This window comes from Colletotrichum acutatum (genome assembly GCF_030867785.1).
Source record: "Colletotrichum acutatum strain CBS 112980 chromosome Unknown BDZ83scaffold_155, whole genome shotgun sequence".
NCBI lineage: Eukaryota > Fungi > Ascomycota > Sordariomycetes > Glomerellales > Glomerellaceae > Colletotrichum > Colletotrichum acutatum.
In genome coordinates, this window is record NW_026849149.1 from 59529 (window position 1) to 84048 (window position 24520).

General features: G+C 54.0%; 7 protein-coding genes across 7 annotated transcripts; 3 read left to right on the forward strand and 4 right to left on the reverse strand.

The window, feature by feature from the left end:
- Nucleotides 1-1510: 1510 nt before the first annotated feature.
- On the reverse strand, nucleotides 1511-6352 carry BDZ83DRAFT_682675 (ABC-2 type transporter). The gene is made up of 6 exons (XM_060511222.1): nucleotides 5313-6352; nucleotides 3724-5256; nucleotides 2714-3658; nucleotides 2434-2657; nucleotides 2139-2378; nucleotides 1511-2073 (listed from the first exon to the last, which is right to left on the reverse strand). The coding sequence occupies exons 1-6, from the start codon at nucleotides 6240-6242 to the stop codon at nucleotides 1650-1652; spliced, it is 4296 nt and encodes a 1431-aa protein (XP_060359213.1). The 5' UTR covers nucleotides 6243-6352; the 3' UTR covers nucleotides 1511-1649.
- Nucleotides 6353-7024: 672 nt separating this feature from the next.
- Nucleotides 7025-9974, forward strand: BDZ83DRAFT_639272 (uncharacterized protein). The gene is made up of 7 exons (XM_060509412.1): nucleotides 7025-7397; nucleotides 7538-7561; nucleotides 7632-7747; nucleotides 7848-8272; nucleotides 8358-8647; nucleotides 8716-9168; nucleotides 9225-9974. Exons 1-7 carry the CDS (start codon nucleotides 7362-7364, stop codon nucleotides 9765-9767), a joined length of 1887 nt encoding a protein of 628 aa, XP_060359214.1. The 5' UTR covers nucleotides 7025-7361; the 3' UTR covers nucleotides 9768-9974.
- On the reverse strand, nucleotides 9975-12001 carry BDZ83DRAFT_639275 (cytochrome P450). Its single transcript, XM_060509413.1, has one exon. It carries the CDS (start codon nucleotides 11840-11842, stop codon nucleotides 10268-10270), a length of 1575 nt encoding a protein of 524 aa, XP_060359215.1. The 5' UTR covers nucleotides 11843-12001; the 3' UTR covers nucleotides 9975-10267.
- Nucleotides 12002-15167: 3166 nt separating this feature from the next.
- Nucleotides 15168-18071, forward strand: BDZ83DRAFT_744822 (pectate lyase; the record flags this gene model as incomplete). Its single annotated transcript, XM_060513169.1, has 7 exons — nucleotides 15168-15259; nucleotides 15293-16062; nucleotides 16120-16243; nucleotides 16299-16665; nucleotides 16723-17002; nucleotides 17054-17154; nucleotides 17208-18071. 7 exons carry the CDS (start codon nucleotides 15168-15170, stop codon nucleotides 17982-17984), a joined length of 2511 nt encoding a protein of 836 aa, XP_060359216.1. The 3' UTR covers nucleotides 17985-18071.
- A 202-nt stretch (nucleotides 18072-18273) lies between these two features.
- Nucleotides 18274-18838, reverse strand: BDZ83DRAFT_639279 (uncharacterized protein). The gene has a single exon (XM_060509414.1). It carries the CDS (start codon nucleotides 18755-18757, stop codon nucleotides 18470-18472), a length of 288 nt encoding a protein of 95 aa, XP_060359217.1. The 5' UTR covers nucleotides 18758-18838; the 3' UTR covers nucleotides 18274-18469.
- Nucleotides 18839-19230: 392 nt separating this feature from the next.
- On the forward strand, nucleotides 19231-19640 carry BDZ83DRAFT_639280 (uncharacterized protein). The gene has a single exon (XM_060509415.1). It carries the CDS (start codon nucleotides 19353-19355, stop codon nucleotides 19602-19604), a length of 252 nt encoding a protein of 83 aa, XP_060359218.1. The 5' UTR covers nucleotides 19231-19352; the 3' UTR covers nucleotides 19605-19640.
- Nucleotides 19641-21474: 1834 nt separating this feature from the next.
- On the reverse strand, nucleotides 21475-23487 carry BDZ83DRAFT_590536 (chitin synthase-domain-containing protein; the record flags this gene model as incomplete). Its single annotated transcript, XM_060506346.1, has 1 exon — nucleotides 21475-23487. The coding sequence occupies one exon, from the start codon at nucleotides 23485-23487 to the stop codon at nucleotides 21475-21477; it is 2013 nt and encodes a 670-aa protein (XP_060359219.1).
- Nucleotides 23488-24520: the final 1033 nt, after the last annotated feature.

Here is a 24520-nt window from a genome sequence, read left to right on the forward strand (position 1 = left end):
AGAATTTCAGAAAAAGGGACCGAAAGGGATGCTGGAGTGTGGAGATGTCCAGGCCGGCGTCGTATCCGATCGTCGAGCGGAGGGCGGGATGAAGCAAGGTCACCATTCAACCAAGCAATAGCCGAGTCCCGACAAGGAAGAGAGCTTGACAAAAGTATCAATAAGACTGTCTTATGGCACCGATCAGAGCCTGGATTGGGCGAGACATGGTGGATGGCATGGGACAAAGTTGGGACCAAATATGGGTGGCGGGGGGAAGAGTCGGGAACATAGCTGCAGAGCGACAAACACAGCATAAACAACAGCATGGATCCCATGGAGCCTCCAGGCATACCTACCGCGCCGGACGAGCTGCCTCATAGCACTGGGTGCCAAAAGCATCTGCACTGGACCCCTTGGCCGCAAGGTACAATGTAAGGGGAGAACTACTTGTTGACTGTATTATCTAAGCAGACACAGGCATCCAGGGACATGATAAACGGCGCTATTAGAGACCAAGACGCCCCGAGCCATGCCCCAACAAGAATCGGGTTATGGACTTGTCTCTCCCTGCGGTGATGCTGAGAAACATTTGGGTGCTGTGTTGAGGTAAGGAGAAGTGTATGTAGCTGAAACATCGATTTGTATGTTACTGCATGGTAAACGCATGGCTTCTATTAAGAACTCATCGCAGTTAAATATTGAAGAGAAAAGAAAGCAAAAGGCTTAAAGAATCATTTCTTCTTCAACCATTCGATCTCACCACGCTCCAATAGCCAACTGAGCGACGCATTCCAGAAGGAACGAAACCTGAAACAGGCCGTCAACGGGCCCTGTTGGTGGTGAGACTGTGCGCAAATTCCCGATCAAAACACACCAAGACACGTCCACATTCCGGAGGCGATTCGTTCATCTTTCCTCTTACCCCAGACTTCGGATTCCCTTTCGTGGAGATAAACAAACAGATCCAACTGATAACCCCGTTGTTACTCTTCTTGACATGTTTCTAGGCTCTCCCAAGACTTTGGCTGATTGCAACGGTGACGTTCAAGGCGGCAGCTCAGCCCACCGGCGCCCTACGCTTCGACTGTGGCGCGACCATGAACTTTCAATGCCCGCATGCAGGTATACAGCGCACGTTGACGGTCTATCTATGGGCATCAAGGAAGTTCAATACGTCATTGTCCATCTTGTCTCAGTTCCAGGAAGGATTATCTGCGGTCTTCCCGTGCCCATGTCCGGCCCTCCGCGCCTGCATTTCCGGACTTCGGTCCCCGAGACGCACACTAGGTCGGAGGATTACATCGGACGATTCCATCAGCGGGGATCTCTCCTTGGGGTGCAGGTTACTGAGCCTGACTCAATAAGGAGTCTCCTGTTCTCTGTAGACTGTGCTGACTCAGTCATGTCTCGTCGACTTCGTCACAATTTCCATTCAGCTGCTAAACTCATGCGAGGAATAATGATGTGTGAAGCAGATTCTATGTCTATTAAATATTGCGATTAAATCGGTAGCAATTTGAAATGCGCTGCAAAACGAAGCCCAAAAAGCTTTCAGCGTCAACCCTGCATCTAACCATATTCCTCCAATTCTCTCCGTCTAAACACTGGAAATGTACATTCCGTCCATATTTCTACCACAAAAGAAATCTTGTCCCACCTTACCGAGACTATTCCTTCTTGACCTTCTTGTTCTTAGGCATGCGCACCAGCCAGTACACGACCAAAGCAACAGCAATGTTGAAGATGCAGTACGCCCACATCAACCCAAAGTTCCTCCACCGGTGATCAAAGTCAACGTTGATTCCCTTTAAGAACGTGTTGGTATCCGACATGGCGCAGTACTGGCACTCGGTTGAGTTGCCCGCACCCGGGTTCGAGAGGTAGCCGCCGGCAGCGGAGATGTAGTCGGCCATGTACTGCCCGCACGTCTGCCCACTTGGCGCCGCAAAGGAGACGAACTCGTTGGAGGCGCAGTGCACCGCGGCGTTGGCGAGCGAGGTGCCCAGGAAGCCTTCCACGACGTAAGTGAAGGGGTTGACGCGGTACATGAAGATCCAGAAGCCTGGGAGATCACTTGGCCCAGCGAGAATTCTGGTGAATGAGGCGGTTAGCTATCGGTCTTATGGAGAAGATTGTGAATAGGAGACTAGACTCACCCGCAGAAAGCAAACATCATAATGGCAAAGAGGTTGACGATACCGCCGGCTACCTCGGCGTTGGGCAGGCCTGCAATCATCATATGGGCGAAAGATCCGGTGAAGATGAAGAAAACCCAGACTTGGAGGAACATGGTGATGCCGCGGGAATCGACGGCGTCAGTGGCGTAGGCGTTGCGGTAAAGGCCGATGGGGAAGTACCAGCACACGAAGCAGAAGACGGAAGCGAGCTGCAGTATGGTTAGTAAATTGTTGGCTGGAATCTAAAGTCACACAAGAACTTACTGAGTTCCAGGCCATTTCCACAAGGATGTTGGCGAACATGAAAGCCTTCCACGAGTACGCCTTTGAGGGTCTCTCGCGCGCCTCGTACATGGTTCGCTGCGACACAAAGATGGGAAGAATCTGCTCGACAACCTGGCTGAATACCGTGAGGAAGATGAAGACACCAAACATTTGGTTTTGCAAACCACGCTGCGTGTTTTCAGCGTTGAGGAATGAAAGACCGATGAACAGAGCCTACAGAGGAGGGTTAGTCGGAGTGTTAAGTGTGAAGATCCGAGGGAGTCACTCACAGCACCAAAAGACAGAACACCCTTTGAGTAGATGTACGCAGGGCTTCTCCAGTATTGCTGGAAAACACGCTTCGTGACCTCGATAAACTGTGTACCAAAGCCGGCAGCAAACTCCTTGTGCGTGGATTGACCTTGACCATTGGTCAGGGCAGGTCGCGCAGAACCATCAGAGCACAGTCGGGCCAACTCATCCTGAACAGCCTGGTACTCGGGTGTCTGGCGCCAGACGGCGGGCCAGTCAATGTCGGTGTGGGCACCGGGCGCGGCTCCGATGACCTCAAGCATATATTCTGCGGGATTTGCGCCAGGCGGACATTCCGGCCCACCGTTGCGGACAAAGTAATCGACCAAGGTCTGTGAGTTCTTGCCAATCTCTCCGAAGTAAACCGTACGACCGCCGCGGGCGAGAAGAAGTAATCTGTCGAAGCGCTGGAACAGCATCGCTGAGGGCTGGTGGATGGTACATAAGATAGCCTGGCCGCTCTTTGTGAGCTTCTCCATGAGGTTGCAAATCGACCACGAAGTCTGGCTGTCGAGTCCGGAAGTAGGCTCGTCGAGGAACAAGAGGAGTTGCGGGCGGGCGGCGAGCTCGACGCCAATGGTAAGACGCTTTCTCTGCTCGACGTTGAGGCCTTCGCCGGGTACGCCAATGACGGCATCGGAGTATTCTTCCATGCCGAGGAGGCTGATGACGGTGTCGACATACTCGAGCTTTTCTTTGCGGGAATAGGCGTCTGGTTGGCGGAGAAGGGCGCTGAAGTTGAGAGCTTCGCGGACGGTGGAGGTGTGGAGGTAGAGATCTTGTTGTGTGACATAGCCCGTTTTGCGCTGGAAGGAGTCGTCGCGGGGTTGGCCGTTGACGAGCATGTCGCCGGATATGACGCCCATTGTCACACGGGTAGCGAGGACGTCGAGCAAAGTGGTCTTGCCAGCACCAGAAACGCCCTGTCGGTGATGTTAGTCGTTGTCTCGTTGAGAATCTCAAGTATCTGCCATTGCAGAAGACTTACCATGAGTGCAGTCAGAGTTCCAGGCTTGACCCAACCGTCAACGTGGTCCAGAATCCGCCGAGGCTCGCCCTTGATCTTGATATCATAGCAGACATCCTTCCAGTGGAAGACGGAAGTCTGCTTCTCCATGCCCGCAACGCCCTCAGAGTCATCCTCGCTTCTCTGCTGCGCACCGGCAGCCGGGGCACCGGTCTCGACATCGACGGCACCTTGCTTGCGGCGCTTGCTCATAGCCTTACGGCTGAACACTAAGACCTCGCCCTTGGAGCGCTCGGAAGCAATGTACTCGGTAGCGAAGAGATGCAGACCCATGAAGAGAATCATGTAAGCAATCATGACCCCAAAGTTTCTCCACCGGTGGGAGTTTTCGAAGCTGTACGAGGTGCTGAGATAGGTCGTGCCGCTGACCATGTCCTGGCCTGGGACAGAGCCCGCAGTGGAACAGACGCGTTCGTTGGCAGCGACGGAGTCATAGCCGGGGCCCATGGGTACGAAGTTTGAGCAGCGGAAGTCGCGGCCAACGAACTCATTGAGCATTACGCTCTCGAGACCGTAGTAGACAGGGTTCAGCCACCTGACCCAACCCAGCCAATCTTGCATGTACTGAGGCGGGATAGCGAAACCAGTGTACAGAGCGATGAGGAGCAGGATGATTGACGCTGGTGCCAGAGCCTGGGCAACCGATTTTGTGACGGAGCCGATGAGACGGAACATCATCGACATGGTCAGGGTCATCGAGAAGGAGATGAGCAGGAAGAAGAAGAAGGCGCCCGGCTCGCGGCGGAGATTGCCCATGAAGTACAAGATGGTATTCATCAGGACGGCATTGACAATCTTGTAGGGCAAGTCGACAATCATAGCTGAGAGCGCCTCCGCACTGGGGTGGTATAAGGCATATCGGGCGTGTTTCTCGACAATCTTGCGCTTGGCGTACAACGTCATGATTTCCAAGATGCTGCCAAAGGCATTGATGATGACCGTGAAGAAGAGCAGGATACCGCGACGGAAGAAGCTAGACGTATTGGTAGGCAGATTGTAGAACAGACTGCTAATGATCAAGGCCTCAAAGATGTTGGTGATTAGCATCGTGAGTGTGATGCTGGGGTCGCCCTTGAGCATCACCCAGCTCCGCCACAGCGTGAGGCGCATCTGCTCCATGTACGAAAGCGTGAACGGCGAGTTCTGGCGCTGGGACTTGGACTGGTCGATGCGGCGGGACGCGAGGAACTTTTGGTAGTGCTCGCCGCCAAAGGGGTGGCGCTGGAGGTAGTCTTCGACGTCCTCGAGGAGGCGGGCGCGCTGCTGGCTGGCCTTCCAGGCGCGGGCGAAGTCGTCGGGGCTGCGCGGCGTCTTGCCCTCCCAGCCGGGGCGGATGACGCGCTCTTGGTGGCTCGTCATGGAGGTGAGGAAGTCGGCTGTTGTTTGTTGCTCTGGGCAGATGAAGCCTAGGCCCTCGAAGTAGGCTTGGGCTTCGGTAGTTTTGCCAAAGTAGATTTGACGGCCTTCGAAGAGGACGACGACTTTGTCAAAGACCTTGTTATTTGTTAGTTGGGTTGCTTAGTATAACAAAACCAGGCTCAATGACTTACATCATAGGCATCCTGGGAAGCCTGGTAGATGGCAACGCACGATGTGCAGCCCATGGTATCCGCTTGGGTTCTCAAAGTGCGGCAAAACTCGAGAGCGTTGGCACTGTCGAGACCTCTCGTGCTGTTATCCCAGCACTGCAGCGGCGAGTAACTCAAAGCTGCCTCCGCGATGGTGACACGCTTACGTTCACCACCTGACACACCACGAACGAAGTCGTCGCCCACACGAGTGTTCTTCGTGTGCGAGATACCAAACATGGCCATCGTCACATCGCGGAGATGCTCGGCGTACTCGCGTCTGGTAATGCCCTCTGGAATGTTCTTGGGACATCTGGCACGAGCTGCAAAGTACAAGGTGTCTCCAACTGTCAGGTGGGCGAAATGCTCGTCAACCTCAGCGGTGTAAATTGCCTCGCCTCTGAAGGCGGTGCGCATGTCCTTGGGCTGGATGCCCTGGTAGTTGATGGTCGCGTCGTCACTAATGTAGAATCCATGCGTGTCACCGGCGATCGTCTTCAGCAGGGTCGAGCAGCCGGATCCGGGCGGGCCAAGAACGGCAAGCATCTCGCCGCTGTGGACGACACCCTCGAGGTCATGAAGGATATCGATTCGTTGCTCCTTTGCACCTGTGAGCTTCTTCACCAAGCTCGCCGCCTCGAGGAAGACGTTGCCGACGCTCTTCTGGTAATCGGTGGATGTGCCATAGCCAAAGACGTTGAGGTTCTTGAAGGCGATGCCCGTGGTCTTTGGTGGATTTCCCTCCGAAGTGTCGGTTCGGATGTTGTAGAACGCCTTTGCCCACTTTCTCGCGTTGAAGTCTGGACTGCTGGGGTTCAAGGGGCCTTCGGCGGGGACTGGGAAGAGAGAACCAGGGGCGGCGTTGGACTGCGTCGTGTATCTGCGAGCGAGTTGCAGAACCTCGTCGTTCATTCGCGTTTCCTGATCTGCAGCATCTTCATGCTTTGTCCATTCTTTCTCGGTGGTCGTGCCAGCTGAATAAGACCCAGAGCTCGGCGGGAGAACCTTCTTCTCGTTTGTCGATGGAGGTGGCAGAGTACCACTATCCGTGTCGCTGTCAGACCGCATTGTCGCTTGGACGGTCACTTAGACCAGACGACTAGAATAACCCAAAAGGAGTCAAGTGCGAAGCAGTGATAATTAGTGTAAGTGGAAGATATTAGGAAGATGGAATCTAAGTTATGGGATGAGTTGACTGAAACTGAAGTTGGAAATTATCATGCCATCTCAACTTCGAGACATCATATATATCTATGCATCCCCGAGCGTCAAAACATCTGAAAGCCCCATATTGCCAAGTTGCAAAAATCTCATCAGCACTCATACTTGCGTTAGTTGCTGACGTTCGCTGTTGAATGGTTGTACCGGACTGGCGGATATTCGTTGGACGAGAGTCCGAATGTCCGCGATTAGGGGTTTTTTTCAGCCCTATGGCGCTCGATTAGGAATTTAGGACATAGATTCGGACTTTGCCAAGACTTTATGGGGGTCGTCAAGCCTCGATCCGTCTTTGTAATCTGATCTACTAGCCACGTCCTCCCCCAAGCTTAAGAAGCTTAAAACAAAGGAACTTGCCGCGCACTAAGGCGCATGAACCGAGCCCAGCTGGAACCAGCTGGGAAGAACCTTTGATTGAAATGATTACGAAGAAAAGCATGCCGGAAGAATTGTTGCTGATGCTCCAGACTGAGTATCCGGCGACCTCGGGCCCCCTCAGACCGTGGCCCGCGGCCTCCGCGACGCAGCTTTGTTAGGTTTGCGCTGCGCTGCGTCACGCTGGGCACCTAGCAAACCCCTTGCCAAGCAAACCAGATAGCACATAATTAGACTTTGTGAGCTAAAATCAATTCTCGACCCCCGAAGAATCGAGATCATGATGCATCACAACGGCTCGGGTGGGATCCTCGCGGGCCTGGCATGGTGTATTTGTCCTTCAAAGTCCCCCCCTCTCTCTTTGTGGCACATCTCGCTGCACCACAAAACACATCGAATTCTCCGCTCTCCGAGATCCCTTCGACGACTTAGGTAATCATGCCTGACCAGTCCGCCCAGTTGAATCCGCTTTCGGTGAGTACAGCGGAGGTTGCTATAGCTCCATAGTCCGCTCCCTGGTTCCTGATCCTCCAGACTTGGCTCTCCGGGCAATGGGTCTCTTTCTCCTATCGTGGTCTCATGGCTGACTTGGTTGCCAATTTCCGCTTGGGTAGTGCAAACGATGCAAACACAGAAAGGTCAGTCATCGCCGTGTTCCTTCGGATCATATTAGATGTGGTTGACTGACACTTCTCTTCGCGACATCAGGTCCGGTGTAGTCGTGGCATGCCAACATGCGAAAGATGCAAAACCCACGAGACAGAGTGCGTCTATCCTCAAAGAGTCAAGAGAAAGGTCACTCGGACCTTGACGGACCGTCTGTCGTAAGTTCCGCCCCTACTCCCCTCCCAATCCTTCTTTGCCCCCCTCCACCAATGAATCTTCACGAGATCCTCGTAAAAGAACCGTTGGCTCAAGACATAGCCTTGGCGATTCCAGCACGACGGATGACGCCCTGTCGACCATACTCGAAAGGTTACAGCGCGTCGAGAAGCACTGCACAACCATCCCGAATGGAAACCAAGATCCGGAATCCCGAGACGGGCCCCCTGCTTCCGTGGCTACTGATCCGCCCGCTGCCGCCCCGCCGCCCCGACAACGCACTTCAAGCTCCAACAGCGCCCCATCCAACTTGTCGTCTCCCGCTCCATCCAGTGTTGCCGGTGGGCAGGCAACTTCACCGTGGACGTCATTCGCCACGCCGAGTGCGATTCCTGAACTCGATGTCGCGGCCATTCTTAAGGATGCCGTCGATCAAGTGCAACGACTGAGATTGCAGACTGTGTCTGCTGCCGTCGTCACTCAGGACGTCAGGGTCCCTCCTGAGTTGGCTAAGCAATGGATCAAGAGTAAGTCACGATCTCTCACTAAACGCCTCAAGAAGAAAGAATTCTTCGAGAAACTCTATCGCGTTTCGTCTAACGTCTCTGCTAGACTATTTCACGCACATGCATACGGACATGTTCCTCAGTCTCGTGAACCCAAGACTCATAGAGATGATCCCGGATCTCCTTGGACTACCGCATGTCCACCTAGATCCGGCTATTTTGGTCGTGTACTATGGAGTTCTGTACCACGGCTGTGCTCTAGGCTCGACCGTACAGGCAAATGAGGAAGGACAAAAGTACATCCGGATGCTCTACGTATGCTGTCTTCGAACTCTACCACTTTGGCAACGCGAGGCAACAGGGTCTACGACCGACCTCATCGCCGCTCTCACCATGGTCAGTAGCGCTCCCTCACCCCCATCTAGCAAGCCCATCCTAGACTAACCACAATCGCTGGACAACAGTGCCGCACGGCAGCTGAGTGTTTTGACGAAGAATTGGCTTGGAAGATGTACATCTACGCCTGCGAGTACGCACAAGCACTCAACCTGCACAACCTCGACGCCTACACCACGGCGATTGGCCAGGACGAGAGTAAACTCGATGCCGATCGCAAGGGTTTCTGGGAATTGATCCAGATTGACTTCTTCTTCAGGTTACTGTTCAATCGCCCGCCGGCCATCACGGACAGCATGAATACGTGGAAGGTCAACCTGCCATGGCTATCATCTGGTAGCGCGCCGCCGGACCTCAATGCTGTCCCGACGGTGACGTTCCTCATGGGGTCAAGGCTTACATTCATTCTGTCGCACTTTTTTCAGGACCTTGAGTCTCCAGATTGCGACGAAGCCACCATTCGGCCGAAAGCTGAGGAGTACTGTCGAGAGATTGGCCAGCTCTTTGATGAGTATCAGATTGTAAGCGCGATCTCCCCACTTTGGTCTTGCTGAGGACTTGCTGACGCCTGAAGCAGGAAGACTGGATTCAACGAAGTGTAGCAACGGCCGCAAAAGCCGACTGCTGGTTGCTGGGCGATGTAGCCATGACCGGGTATACCTACATCATCTTCATCCTGCGCAAACTCGCCGTCCTCAGCTCTAACTCTCCGCGCCCCGTGTCTTGCGACGCGGACATTCCAGACTCCCCGCTAGCCGTTGAGGCCTCGCGGGGCATGCTAAGGATCGTGCGGGCTATCCTGGTGCACAATCCCTATCCTGAGACCATGTGTGTACTGCTGGGCATTTACCGCGCCTACGTCTCGTACGCTTGCCTCTTGAACCACATTCTTCGAGCCGTTGATGTAAGGAGTCACTACGACGATATTGAGCTGCTGGAGGAGGTCGGGGAAGTGATGCTCAAGGGGTCTAGGGACGATCGGGACTTTATACCGTTATTGAGGGCTATACAGAGTCTCGGCATGGAGGTCAAGAGGCGGCTGAATGACGTTGCGGCTACGGGGTCTGTCGCGACTGCTTTGACTCCGGCGATGAGTTTAGGGATTGGAGCTGGATTTTGACATGTGACTACACACGTGTCGGTATCTCAATGATGAGTGGCCAAAAAGGAATGACTGGACGGACTTAATGCCTTGCCTGAATACCTTTGCTTTTGGATGGATTGGGCAGCTTGCGTTTGAATGATGATTGTATTATAAGAGTACGTAATACTTTGCGAGAGATTGTATCTATGAGATTATGAATGTTGAAAAATTCAATACGTTCCGAATGCTCGTGAGCTGTGTTCTATCCTAGCTGGCAGCAACGACAACCCGCAGCAAAATCGAGGACCGTATAGACCCCAATTAATGTCCTAGAACTTGTTTAGATGGGGTCAAAATACTTCTGATCCTTTCTTTCGGCCCACTTCTTAAATGGCAGAGTAATCAGATTTGAAATGATCAGTGCCCAGGATGGGGTTTTCACACATTTAAACGAGCAGGGCCCATTTTGAAGAATTGGGTATCGACGTACTCAATCATGCTTGACATTACATATCCCATTAGCCTTCGTCTAAAATTTATGACAACAACGGATCTTCTTTCAGTGTGTCCTCGTACACGCTCTCCAGCAAGTCTACTCGCTGTTGACTTCTTGGTTGTAGGTCGAAATCAAACTCCTTTGGCTGCACATTGAAGCCTGCGGCAAAGTCATAAACTGGCGGTATAATCTCTTTGCCGTTACCATCCGTGGCCCGAGAAATGTTACAAGCCCAAGCAAGCAGTGCGATCTTGAGATTGAGACTCCTTTCGGCAATATTGATGCCTTGGCAAATCCGGCGGCCGTGGCCGAACGCCGTGAACTGCTGCAAGTTGGGATAGACTGTGAGAGGTTCCTTATATGTCGGATACTTAGGATCCAACCAGCGGTCGGGGTTGAAGAGTTCGGGCTCTGGGTAGGTCTCTGGGTCGCGTTGAATAGCCCACTGCACGGCATGCACCACGGTCCCCTTCTTCAAGTGATACCCGTTGTACGTGTCGTCTTCCGTGAGGCGGTGAGGGAAGCCGCCGGCCGTGATCGGGTAGTACCGCAGAGTTTCCTTGACGCACGCCCTCACGAGCGGAAGCCGTGGCATGTCCTCGAAAGTAGGTAACCTGTCCGGTCCAACAACAGAGTCGACCTCGGCCTGAAGCTTCTCAAACCACCCAGGATTTCTTACAACACAGAGGATAAACGACGCAAGAGCTGACCCAGACGTCGTTCCCGCAGCCTGGAAAACAGATCCCAGCATCCAATTCGCCTCCCGCCGCGTGAGCCCCCACTGGTCTTGCGTTTCAAGCCACGTTCGCGCCCAAGAAGGCGACTTGCTCCGGTCAATCAACTCCTGGAAGAAATCCTCGTCGCGGCGCCTCCGTGCTCGGAGGTACTTCTTCCAGGGCGCCATCCACTCTGGCAGATACTTTAGCGACGGGAAGATGTCAACCAGGTACGCGCCCGGCGAGCCCACGCGCTCCAGCTCGTGGACGATGTCGAGCAGCATCCGCACCTCGCGGTCGTGGCCGGTCTCAGCGCGCAGGCCATAGATTATGCGCATGCCCAGCCCGACGCTGAACCGCTCAAAAAGAGCCTCGTAGTCGCGCGGCTTGCGGATCAGGTCGCGGAGTAATCTGACCGCCTCGATGCGCTGCTCCTTCTCGTACTGCGGCGCGACGGGCGACATGGTGACCTGATGCAGGAACCTCCTGTAGTTTCTCCATTTGTCGTCATAAGGAAGCAGCAGGAGCATGTGATCATCCGTCAAGAAGTGCGACGACGCCGGCGCGTAGTGCCGATCGCTGTAGATGTTGCCCCGCTGGCGGAGGAGCTCGTTGGCGGCGGCCTCGGTGCCGAGGAGGACGTGCTCCTGGCCGCCCGGGAGGGCGAGGCGGACGACGGGGCCGTGCTCTTTGATGAGCTCGTGGAAGGCCAGCCAGGAGTGTACCGGCGGGATCGAGAGGAGGTTGCCGATGAGGGGTTTGGGTTTTGGGCCTGGCGGGAGGGTTGTCCCCGGCGGATGGGCCGGCTTCTTCGGGCGGAGGATCGCGAAGAGGATCGCGAAGAGGATCGCGGCCCCGGCTGTCAGGTATGGGTCGACAAACCCTTGGAGCAGAAACATGATCACTGAGCTACACTATGCTGGATATCCACGATGATGCAGCAGTCGGATTGCGCATGGCTCGGTGGTCCGAAGACTTCCTGGGCGAGGCGACGACGGTGGCCATGATCTGAGGCCCTGAGAACTTCTTCAAGCTTTCGCGTTTCTTTGTCTCGTGAAAGAACCCCGCAGTGATAGCAGCCGTCATATCGGTCAAACCCCCACTCGTTTCCGCGGTATGCCAATGGGAGGGAGCTTTTTGCAATCTAGCAGCCCGAGAATGTAATATCTTTAGCGCACGCGAGTCATGCTCACCTTACCCTTACCGGCACTAGGTTCGGCTCCTCTATTCGCTGGAGGCCATCTACCAGTCGTTGCTGGAAGTATCTCTTGGTCCGAAGCCTCGGCCGTACAAAGTAACTCTCTGTTGCGACCGTACAGACAAATTCGATGCCGGATTTGGCTTGCGGCTTTGAAGATTATGGAAGCCCTGAGTTGCGGAATGTCCTTCTGGAGAATCTATGCGCCAAGGTGGCACAGCAGCAAGTGCCGACATGTAAACGAACCGTGGGGAGCAGTTGTCTCAAACAATCTGATGTGATTCGGCGGAACCCGGGCGCATACAGCTGCGCGAATTCCTCCTCCCCGCTTCTGTACCTCACAACCACTGCGTCGGGTTCGTGGACGCAGTGATTTCCAACTCACCTTACCCGCGTCCCGCCTGCATATGGATGACTCGGCAACCGGATCATACGGGTCCTGGCTGCGATCGTCCTACACGCCGGGGCCGGGACCGGCGCTGGCGCCGAAGTCAACATGCAGCCATACTTGCGCGAGGTCCCAGAGGCTGTGCTGAACGGCATTCTTCCACATGGTGTATCCTTAAGATTTGCTCTTAGCGTGTTGGTTGACCACACTTCATCTAGGTAGGGTTCCAACATTTTGAGTCGCACTGCTACTAATCTGGTCTAAGATTTCTAGGACCTCACGCATTGATTCAACGGAGATGGTAGACGGCATCCCACAAAGTCACCGATGAATATCCCACCGGGTGGTCATATCCTCAGATCACGATCCGAGTCATTATAGCGTGCTTTTCTACGACGACGGGATTGCTGTCGCTCGATCGATCCCTTTCCGCCCGGTGCCACCTATTTGACCTACTTAGCTTGTTATGTTACTCTGCTACTTCAGAGTTTCCTTCGCGATTTTTGCACTTTGGCACTGATTATGCTCCGGACTGACCGGAGTTTAGTGCATCATCGATCGGATGTTAACACAACATGGACCTAGACTGTAGACTATTTTGGTTGGGGTCCTTGGCCGAAGTCGAATAGTCTGTCTCCACGCCAGACTCTTCTTTACTCGTAGACTTACAGCGTAGGTAGGGTGAGGCAAGGTATTAACAAGTAGGCTGTAAACGTGAAGAGAAGCTGGCATTGAATGCCAAAACAAAGAGTGAAGAGTATCGAAAGGTCAGTCATAAACGCTATCATTATCTCATTATGTTATGGTACATGTAGTAATTATACTGACTAATTGATTCCGCTTTCGAACTTGACGTGACGAGTGGAATGGAACGCGTAGTCAAGTACTAACAACTCAACTTTTGGTCTAGAAATCGTAGAAAGATTATAATTCTGTATACACCTTTTTTTCTTCTTCTTATGTTTCTTATGAAACGAGCTTTTCGCGGGACTTTATGTAGAAGAAAGTAGGACTTGTCTCCTTCAATAATAAGCCAAGGTTTAATTCATCGGCATTGTACGTATGAGACAACTATTGTTGTCGAGTCGTACGTTTCTCTATGTCCATGTACAAGTGTCCGTGACTGTACCGTAATGTGGAATTTAGGTTTGAGGGTACCCTGTGACGTGCATGCAAGCAGACAACTGCGCCGTTTGCTGCCAGGCTGTTTTGGGTCCTCTCTCAACTTAATCACATTCTTTCATCTCACTACAACTCCCGACGTCGACGAACGTCGATTTGTAGGAATCACGTTGTTTAATTGAGTCTGGTAGGTGAGGTACCTCAGTGAGACATGACGAGTTGCGTCTCTGCTCAATATTTGAGCATGGTAAGGTGCACTCTTTCTAACTCTAAGAATCAGATGACAAAAGCGCAGAGCTACTCCACTAGTGTTTGAGTACATTAAATGGACCCATGAGGCTCTAAGAGTTTTCAGCAAGTCAATGTCATGGCCATCTTAGATAAAAAAGCATAATTGAGATATTGGTTCAATGTTCAATGGAAATCGCGGCTGGCAAGACCTTCCTCGGGATCGATTACTGAAAGCGACAAAATTGGGTAGTGTCAGTGCTCATGCCAAGCAAGGCACGTTGAGTCTTAGCAATTTGATGGTCTGAACTTTGATCGTGTCAACATTGTGAACCTTGACTCGGGACACAACCATACGCGACAACTCAATGTCTCTCAAGCCGGCGGCGAAATGAATCCTAAGTTCTTTTGATTACCTCGCCAAAGAGTATGTTGATTGAATCGTCCGCAGATGAGCTGCATAGAGCCTCCAAGAGCATCGCCGAAAAGCTTCAGGGTCTTCATCCCACTCTGACCAGGTTCATCTAATCCCAGCTCAGACCGGAGTGCGCCGGAAACACTCAAGCAACTCTGTTCGGATCGAAACTCTGGAGGAGGCTTAGAGACGTCACCTTGCGGCTGCAGCAGATCTGAAGTTCCCTCTTTTTACCGTTTACGAGCCCCTTTGCAATTTCACGCCTTAGTAGCCGCCCTGGAGGTTGCAGCTCCGAAAACGAGCTGCCTCATCAAGCCTAAACACACCTCATACCCGCCGAGTCCACTTGTAGAAAGGTGCCAAGACCTGCAAGACAGCGGCACCCAGGTCCGCGCCGTCATGTCAGCGGATGCGACGCAGGCACAGAAGGTCATGGCAAGGGTACCACACTACTCGTGGAAACGAGTTCGTGCTGAATTTTCCCGGTTCTGCAGCCACCTTTGCTTCCAGACAATCCTTTAGGGCGCGCATGCAGGTCACCACCCCACCAATCCTCGTCTCATGTTCCCGGGCGGTTCATCCGAGGGGGGATCCCTCCATCTCTTTCCAATCTGGGGATGCAGCTGCATGTAAATGGGACACTTTGACTACAGAGGACGATCAGCCTCACGGGGAAATGAAGGGCAGAGAACTGGTGGGTTCGGGGCAAATATGGCGCGAGAGACCGTCCGTCTTGGTGTCCTACATATTGAGTGCCCAAGACTTCCTCCCCCGCGAATCCCTTTGGAGCTCTTAGGGACCTAATGCGTACCTCTTTCTCATTCGTTTTCGTCAGTCTTTTCCTCGATTATTAAACACATCCTTGTACATATCATGAAGGGCATATTTAAGGCCCTGGCCACGGCGGTCCTCGCCACGGCCTCGCTGGCCCAGGAGTCGGCCCCGCCCTCCGCCTCAGCTTCGGCGTCAGCCGGGTCACCGCAGCCGTCTTCGGGTAGCCTCCCCGCCGTAGCGCCCATCCGGCTCCGTATCAACCCGGCCAACGTCCGAAACCTCGTCGACTCGGACTTCATCACCTGGACGATCCCCGGTTCCTCCAAGGCCAACATCACGGTCGCCAACATCACCGAGAGCGACGTCACATTCACCCTTGCCGCGGGCAACGGCTCCGAGCTGGCGGGCAACTACTACAAATACCAATACACGCGCATCCTCTCCTCTCTGGGCGAGCGCGTTGTCAACGAGGGCATCAGCAACTCCAACAAGGACGGATCGCCAATCACGCTCACGATCAAGGGCCTCGTGCCGGGCAACCACAGCCTGCTGACATGGCACAACGCCTGGGACGCCCTCAACGAGACGGCGACGATCGACATTTCCGTCAACGGCCAGACGGATCTGACGGCCGTCAAGCAGTCCGCGCGCGTGGACAACATCTGGCAGGCTGCGACCTCGTACCTGACGTTCGAAGTCACGTCCGCGACGCAGGAGACCAAGATCGTCTACACCCCCGGCAGCGGCGGCGACAAGCGGGCTTTCCTCAACGGGTTTGAGGTTGATGCCCCGTCGATGCAGAACCAGATTAGCTTCCCTACCCCCAAGCACCGCGACGAGCGCATCGAGGTTGCAGCGGACGACAGCGTCACTGCCACTTGGCAGGCTCCCGCCTCTGCTGAGGGTGTCAAGTACAATGTATACCTCGGCACGTCGCAGACTGACTTGAAGAGTGTTGCTGAGGGTGTGACGGAGACGAGCGCCAAGCTTCCTGGTAGGTTTTTGATACTCCTTATAGCTTCGCCGAACAGCTTATCTGATCTTGTGACAGGCCTCAACACCGTCGACAGCTTCTACTGGCGGGTCGATGTCGTTTCCGGATCAACTACCTACACCGGCCGCGTCTTCTTCTTCCGCGTCGCCCAGCTAGCCTTCCCCGGCGCCGAAGGTTGGGGGTACGTCTTCAGTCCCTGTCCTCATCGTAGTGCAATCTACTGACCACATCCACAGACGCTTCGCCCGCGGTGGCCGCGGCGGTAAAGTCATCAAGGTGACCAGCCTCGAAGACACCGAAGCCGAAGGCACCCTCCGCTACGCCCTAACCATCGCCAAGGGCCCGCGCATCGTCGTCTTCGACGTCGGTGGTGTCATCACGACCACCTCCCGCATGTCGGTCAACGACCAGTATATCACCCTCGCCGGCCAGACCGCGCCGGGTAAGGGCATTGTCATCCAGGGCAACCCACTCGGCCTTACCGGCGCGTCCGATATCATCTTCCGCCACATGCGTGTGCGTCCCGGCAAGGTCTCCGGGCAGACTATTGACGGGATGGGTATGCAGGGCTCAAACCATTGCATCTTTGATCGCTGCTCTATGGTATGTGCACTTCTCAATGTTGCAAGGAAGTATATGTAGCTGATAAATGATGAATAGGGCTGGACTATTGACGAGGCTTTCAGCTCGCGGTCTGCTTGGAACATCACCTTCCAGCGCAACATGATCTCTGAACCTCTCAACGTCGCCGGCCACAAGAACTACCCCAACGGCACGGCTCACGGCTACAGCGCCACCATTGGTGGCGACGTCGGATCTTTCCACCACAACTTGCTCGCCCACGCCGAGGGCCGTAGCTGGAGCATGGGCGGTGGTGTTGACGATAATGCTGCGTTTGCCGGCCAGCTTGATATCCGCAATAACGTCGTGTACAACTTTGGTATGTAACCCTCCAACCCTGAATAGAATGCAGCTTTTCTAACGTGTACAGGTGGTCGTGCTACCGACGGTGGTGCAAAGAAGGTGAACTTTGTCGGAAACTACTACAAGCATGGGCCGGCCTCTACGCTCACCTACGCCCTCCGAGCACAGGTATGAACGTTCTTCATAATCATAAATCTTATCGCTAATATCAGACCCCACAGTACGAAGACAACATGCCCGGCATGCAACAGTACTACTGCGCCGGCAACTCCATGCCCGGGTTCTTCGACCAGGACTCGGTCCAGTACCCCTCGGGCGACGGCACCGCGACGAAGAACACCACAATCGCCTGCTGGGCCGACGTCAGCTTCGAACCGGCCCCGACCTACCAAAAGTTCTTTGACAAAGAGTTTTTCGAGCCCCATGTCGAGACGCAGCCCTCGACCGAAGCCTACAAGCGCGTGCTCTCCGACAGCGGCGCCAGCCAGCCCGTCCGCGACATCCACGACGCGCGCATCGTCAATGAGACGACCACGGGAACCGCCACCTATGTCGGCTCCGTGTCGGGCAAGAAGGGTCTCATTGACGACCCCAAGGACGCGGGTGGGCTCGAGGATTTCCCGACCGTTACGCGCGCCGCGAGCTGGGATGCTGATGGGGACGGTATCGCGGATTGGTGGGATGGATCGACTGGCGGTGATGGGTACACTCCCATTGAGGGGTATCTCAACTTCATGGCTGATCCCCACGCGTACGTATCGCCTTCAAAGTCTGTCGAGGTTGACCTCGCTGCTCTGGCTTTGGGATTCAAGGAGCCTACTTTCACGGTTACTGGGGCGAAGAAGGGAGAGGTTACTGTCAGCGGGGGCAAAGCTACGTATGCCGCTGGCGCTGAGGCCGGTATCGATCACCTTGAGATCAGCATCAAGGACAGCGAGGGGAGCACGTGGACCAGGTCGTTTGGTGTTGCCATCTTTGCTGGCGCGGAGGAGGCGTGAGTGAGCACACACAAAGCGCCATCATACATTTCGATTCTTTAGTTAAAATATGTTCATCCTAGACGCGTGGTGCCCGAGTCATCACCATTTCTTTCTCTTCCCAGATGCTGTCTTCTCTTTAGTTGTTATAGCCTGGTTGCAGCGATCATGTTCACCATGTTCGACACCTCACGCTGGCATTTCATTCATCACCAGGAACTGTCATCATGAGAGCAAAGCAATACATTCCCAACTTTTGGTTCAAGTACCTTGTCTGATATCCCTGAAGCCTAGCAGAAGAATAGTCTGCCCCGAATAACTCATTACATAAATCCTTTCCCCCCGATGCATAACGCTATGCTTCATGTATAACACTCATAAACCGGGCACTACAAAAACAAAAAGAAAAATAGGCTGCTGGCCTCGATGAAGGGTACATGTTTGTTGCCACCGCTGCTAGTACAGCTCCTTTGGGCCGGGGCTAAGTCCATGTCTCAAAGATGAACTTAGGTAGAGGTAGGCTCGGCGCTGAGGACCAGACGAGCAAACTTGTTGCAGTTGCCGGTGCGAGAGTCGCAGGTAGGTTGAGCAGCCAAGCAGGTGATGGTGGAAACCGTGTAGGTGGAGTACTTGGGCGCGACGCTCGCCGTCTGGGTGCGCGTGATGTAGGCATAGCGGTACAGGCAGACGCTCTGGTCAGCAGGGACGGTGGCCGTCTGCGTGATGGTAGCCGTGGCCGTCTCCGTGATGGAGGCGGTGACGGTGGCGTTGACAACTTCGGTGCGGTAGGCCATCGTGGGCACAATCTCAGTGGAGTAGATGGTGGTAGGGACCGTGGCGATGTTGTACTGGGTGGACTCGACGGTGGCGACTTCCGTCTCGTAGACTGTGGTGTCGACGACGGCGGTGGCGGTGGTGTAGACGGTGCTTCCGAGAGTGGTGACCTCATTGACGGTAGAGACGTGGGTCTCCGTGGTGTACTCGGTCGCGTAGACGACTGTGGGCACGGTGGTGGTCTCGTCGAGGTAGACGGTGGAGTAGGCCGTGGAGGTGGAGTACTCGGTGGAGGGAAGGGTGGTGACGTCCAGGACAGTGGAGTGGATGGTGGAAGGCTCGCCGATGACGGTAGGGGTGACTGTGACGGTCTCAGAGGCCTCGACCGTGGCACGAGCGGTGCGGGTGAGGGTAGTGGTGGATGCGGTGGTGCGAACGGTGGCGGTGAGGACGAGGGTCTGGACGGCTGCCGTGTTGCGAGAGGTGTAGGTCAGGGCGAGGGTGGTAGTGGAGGCAGTGGTACGCTGGGTGTAGGTAAGAGTGAGGTTCTCAGTGGCGACGGTGGTGCGAGAGGTGGCCGTGTACGTCTTGCTCTCGGTGGTGACGGTGGTCTTGATGGTCTTGGTGACGGAGGTGGTGGTGTCAATAACGGCGGTGATGGCCTTGTCGCCGAGACCGCTGGCCACGGAGGCAGGGATGGAGCCATCGCCGTTGTTGGCGGCGGCTGCGGCGGAGGTAGTGATGGCAGCATCTGCGGCTGCAGAGGTGCCGGAGATGGCTGCGGCCGAGACCATACCCGCGATAGGGAGGAGGCTGACGAGAGACTTGATGAAATGCATTTTTGCGAGATGGGTATTGTGCAAGTGAGCGACAGAAGTGAGTGACTGTGAGTAAGAGTGAGTAAAATCTCGCAGGAAGCAAGCTGAGGGAAAGAGTGTAAGAGAGTGAGGGTTCGGTGACTGGCAGTGGTCTGCAGAGGCTGATGAGGATAGAAGATTGTGAGTATGTTCGACGATGTTCTGATTATTATAGGATGTTGAAGGTGTTGCCAGAGGTGGTCTAGAACTTGGACTCTGAATCCACGAGTCTCTCACGAGATTGCTTTCCGATTACGCCTTTGCAGCTGACATGGCTTTGCGAGTCAATGTTGGAAAAACGGCATGAGGCTTGCGTGGGAATGGTGACTATCGCTCAATAGCTTACGACGCACATGCGGTGATTCCGTGGTCCGCACTGGCGGTGGACCACTTTGACTTCCTCATGTTGAAATGGTAGAGTGGCTGGTGACCTGACACGTTGATAGACTTGGCATGTGTAAGTCAAGGCCCGGGGCCTAGCTTGGGAAACGTTGTTGATGGTCCTTCGCAGATGAGCCAGTAAGATCTTGGAAGCGAATCTGAGGCTAGAGAGAAATAGCCTTCGGTGAGCATTAGCTTGCCGTTGCGCTGGTATCGTGTGAGAGAAGACGATGCCTCATCAAGGAATAGACTCATTTCCGAGATTGTGGAAAAGAAAAAGTCGGTGGATATCTGCCTTCGCGAGCTACCGGGCCCAAGTCTCCGGAACCTGCTACTTTGAACGTAACTGTGGCAGCTGCTGTGCCATTCTGGTCTTACCCCAGTTCTGGCATAAGGCGACGTTTTCTTGTTCATGTGCTGACCTTTCTGGCGCAGTTGTTAGTTCACTAGTTTTGTTCGGAGAGGTTTCCCAACGGAGCGGGAAATTGGGGGCGGGAAGTCAAAAAAGCCGCGGAGGGCTCCGTCCGGGCGGCATGCGGGATGGGGGGGGGGGAGGGTACCGTGGCCGGCGATACGTACTCACTCGTTATGTGCATAAACCATCTAAAACTAAAGACGTATACTCCCCCTTCGCTCTAGTTTCTTTACGCCTAGATGCGGCACACCAGGGGTTGCCTTAGGAGAAGAAAGAATCGGCGCCAACTTAGCTTCAATACTGGTTAGACCTGAGTCGCCGAGCCGCGTGTCTTGAAGCTAAAATGTTAACATGGACCCTTGTTGCTGGGCAAATCTGTTCCCCAGCACCCCCAGACTAAGCTTATTCGGCTACCAGTGGCTTGGTGCACTCCGCGCTTGACGAGTAGTTCCTTCAGCTCATATATTCGTGCAACTACAGACCTCTTGCTTGCTAAGCATCAATGCCTGCCGAGTTCCTGCATGTGATGCATTGATAGAAAGTGAACAGTGGTATGAGCACAGACGTAGCCTAAGAGGACGCTTCTGCTGTCGACTCGATTGACATGACCGAAAAGTGAAAACTTCAGCGAATTTTGTATTGCGGTCCATGAGAGCGATGACAGCGTTGGTCTGTGAGCGCACACATGGCTTACACGGACTTTCCGTCTCGGGTTGTTACGGATAGTACACGTAAAGTTGCTGCTTACGATGTGTTGGAGGTTGTGAAGTTGAGTCTAAGGAGGCACGTTTACAAGAGGACCTTGAAACTTTGTGCAACCGTTGGAACCGCCCAGCTTCATTGGAGGGCTATCATACAGGAGCATAGAGAATTTGAATATGTGCAGTGAATTTTATGAGAATTACAACTCCTCCTTGTACTAGATCTAAGTATATGTATCTATGTAGCATCTTTTCTGGGCAAAATACCAAAGTGAAATCAACAAGAATGAAATAAGTAACTCATGTCTAAGAATAGAAAGGTGGAATGGTTGATTAGAAGGTCCAAACATGCCTTCAGGTGAATTATGTGCCAAAGCTGTGGCTTAGAGCACTTCTGGCGGCGAGGGAGGCCGAGAGATGGGGCTTTCCGGCCTCTCAGCGCCACCTTTGCCCTCTTCTGCCTCTGAGAGCTTGTCTTTGGGAACGGGAGGCGGTGCAGCAGACGATGCGGTGACGCCAGACATGCCCCAAACAGCGTTACCGAGGTTCTTGGCAACAGCTGAGAAGATGATGATGGACATAAACGGCGAGACGAACTTGTTGACAAAGAATCCGAGAATAATCTTGTGGGCGCGCTGGCGCAGAGCTGGCTCCACGGCCAAGCAGACACAAAACCAGATAACAGGAAACTGGCCCACCACAAGCAGCGGGAGAATATCCCAAGGGTTGAAAGCCTGGATGAGGGCGCGGATGAAGAGAATGGTATTGAGGACGCGGTAGTACACCAGCGTCTGCCGGGCAATATCAATGGCGGCAGCAATCCGCGTAATGAGGATCATGTTCTCGCCGCCACAGTAAAAGTAGTTGTTGAAGTAGGCGTTGGAACCCCATCGTCGGCGCTGGTGAACGTAGTGCTTGAAGGACTGCGGCGCGACTGTCTCGGAGACGGCGCCGGGCACGAAGATTGTCTGCAGCTTGGAAGACTGGCTGAGCATGCAGTACGTCAGACGGCGGTCGGTGCCGAGGTTCTGGACTTGATGGTGGACGACCCAGTCTTCCTTGACGGGGCGCGCGTATTTGGCAATGGCTGCGGCCATCTCCTCGCGGACGGCGACCATGGTGACGCAGCCTGGAAGGCAGGTGACTTTCCCGATGAAGCCTTCTGCGCGACGCCGGACGAACTGTCCAAAGGTGTACTGAAGCTGCTGATAGAGGTTCCAAAACGACCACTCGTATCCAGGCTCGAGCTCGACGAGGACGATGCCGCAGCTGGCGATGGCGTTCTTTTCGCGGGCGAGGGCGTTGGCGAGCTTAGCGACGCAGCCTTGGTGAATGACAGAGTCGGCGTCGGTGCAGAAGACCATGTCAAAATTCTTGAAGCCGGTCCCCTCGGTCAGGGGTGGGAGTATAGTACGCCAGATTTCCTCGCGGAGAAGGCGGGTGTAGGTGGGCATATTGTCTCGGGGGGCGTCGAAGAGGTCGTGGGTGAGGATGAGGGAGTCCTTTTTGCCGCTGTTCTTGACCTTTTTGATCACGATGACGGGCACATCCTGCATGAAGCCGGCGGTGATTTTGAGTGTGCCCTTCTTGTACTTGAGAGAATGGTAGGGGCGTTCAATGTCGACGACGATACGGGAGAACTCGCGCTTGATGTTTCGCGGCTTTCCATCCAGGACGATGCACATGACTTGTTTGTGCGGCTCGCAGCCATTGTCGCGGAGAGAGTAGACCGTCTTGATGAGCTGCTCTTCGCTTTCCGAGTAAGCTGGAATCAGCGAGAGGATCCATCGTTGAGAAACAGGTGCGGGAGGGCGAAAGTGCTTGTAGATGGATGTTCCGATGAGGTAGATGAGCGAGAGAAGCGAGGACAGGAAATCCTTGCACTTGACGAACAAGATAAAGACGAGTGTGGCCAACCCGGTGTTGCCAAAGCATGCAACAGCAGCAAGAGCGATGTTGAGGCAGAAGACGATGAGGATGAATGTAATTCGCTGCATCGTCAGCTCCCACGGGGTGAGCTTCTTGTTGGGGTTCAGGGGGTCCGAGAGGATCGGCCAGCCGTAGTCGGTGACGAACTTTGACGGCTTCTCGATTTGGCCATCATCTTGGCTGAGAGTACTTCTGCCTCCGCTTGTCTTGCGTCTTCCGCTTACGCTGGAATCTCTGGATGAGATGGACGTCTGGGGTGTATTGGGTCTGCTATCGCTGGCGGCAGAGTAGGCATCCCACTCTCCTTGACTTCTCCAGGAGTTGGGTGTTCCGGGACGAAAGACACGAGAAGGAGGCCGCTCAGTTGTTGAGAATTGTATGCTGAGCCTCTGTGATAGAGTCTTGACGGTCCAACGCTTTTCATCTGTATGCACAGGCTGTGGGCGGGAAATTTCTGGGTGACCCATGGTGTTCTGAGTAGCTTCACTTTCGGGATATGAGTGGTGTTGTGGACATTAGACACACTTGACGTGGTGCTGAGCTGTACTCAGAACGGAGCGAGCGGAAGCGTCCGATGAGTTCAGGACGGTAGAGAGAGTGAATAGGTCACAGAGTATCCTTGTGAAAGGACGGCACCGACAACACGTCGGGAGTAAAGACTGGACACCACGAATGGTGATGATCGTTGGATGTGAATCTCAGAACTAGGATGCAGCAAGGGAAAAAGAGTAGAAAGGAAACATCTCGGGCTTTGCAAGAAGGCACACTTTTGATCGACTTGATCGGGGTGATTGCCGCCCCCCAAACTGCCCTCTCTTTGGCCCCGTCAAGCTTTCCATGCGAGCTCAGAGCCACTAGCCTGAGCAAACTCTTGGTATTGAGGCATGTAAGATTACCCATCATCAGCTCCGGCATGACGCCGCAGAACGTCGGGGGGGCTGCGAGGACCAAATCAGGTAGCCTGTGGTAGCTTCGGCTGCCAGGTCGTTGTTGACCCAAGATCTTGGGACAGGAATACGATTGATTCCTAATGAGGCCAAGAAGCCGATTGTGTCAAAGTCAGGACTCCATACTTCGCGGCCCTAGCTCTCCACCGCTGTCAGTCGTCTGGGAATATACCGCATCCTTCCATATTTGAGCCGGCAGAGAGGTGGCCCTCAGTATGACTGATTGGCTGTAATACCGCAACAAAATCTCTTCGTCAGCCAAAAGTCTGAGCACCTTACAAGATGCTTGTAATCTATGAAGCTGTACTCAGGTAATATCTAGTTGACAGCCAGCCAAGATTGTGGAAATTGCCCAACACAGACTAGCTTCAACCAGCGACTCGAGAAAATCGGATAATAACGTCGGCAGTAGTATACCACTTCGGAGAGTGCATAAAGTAAACATTCCAAGTCCGGTTCCTGGTATTAGCCCCGGGATTGCTGATGTTGAGACGCTGGACACATGTTAGCCGCAGGCGGCTGAGGCACTATGTATCAATAAGGATCTGTATAG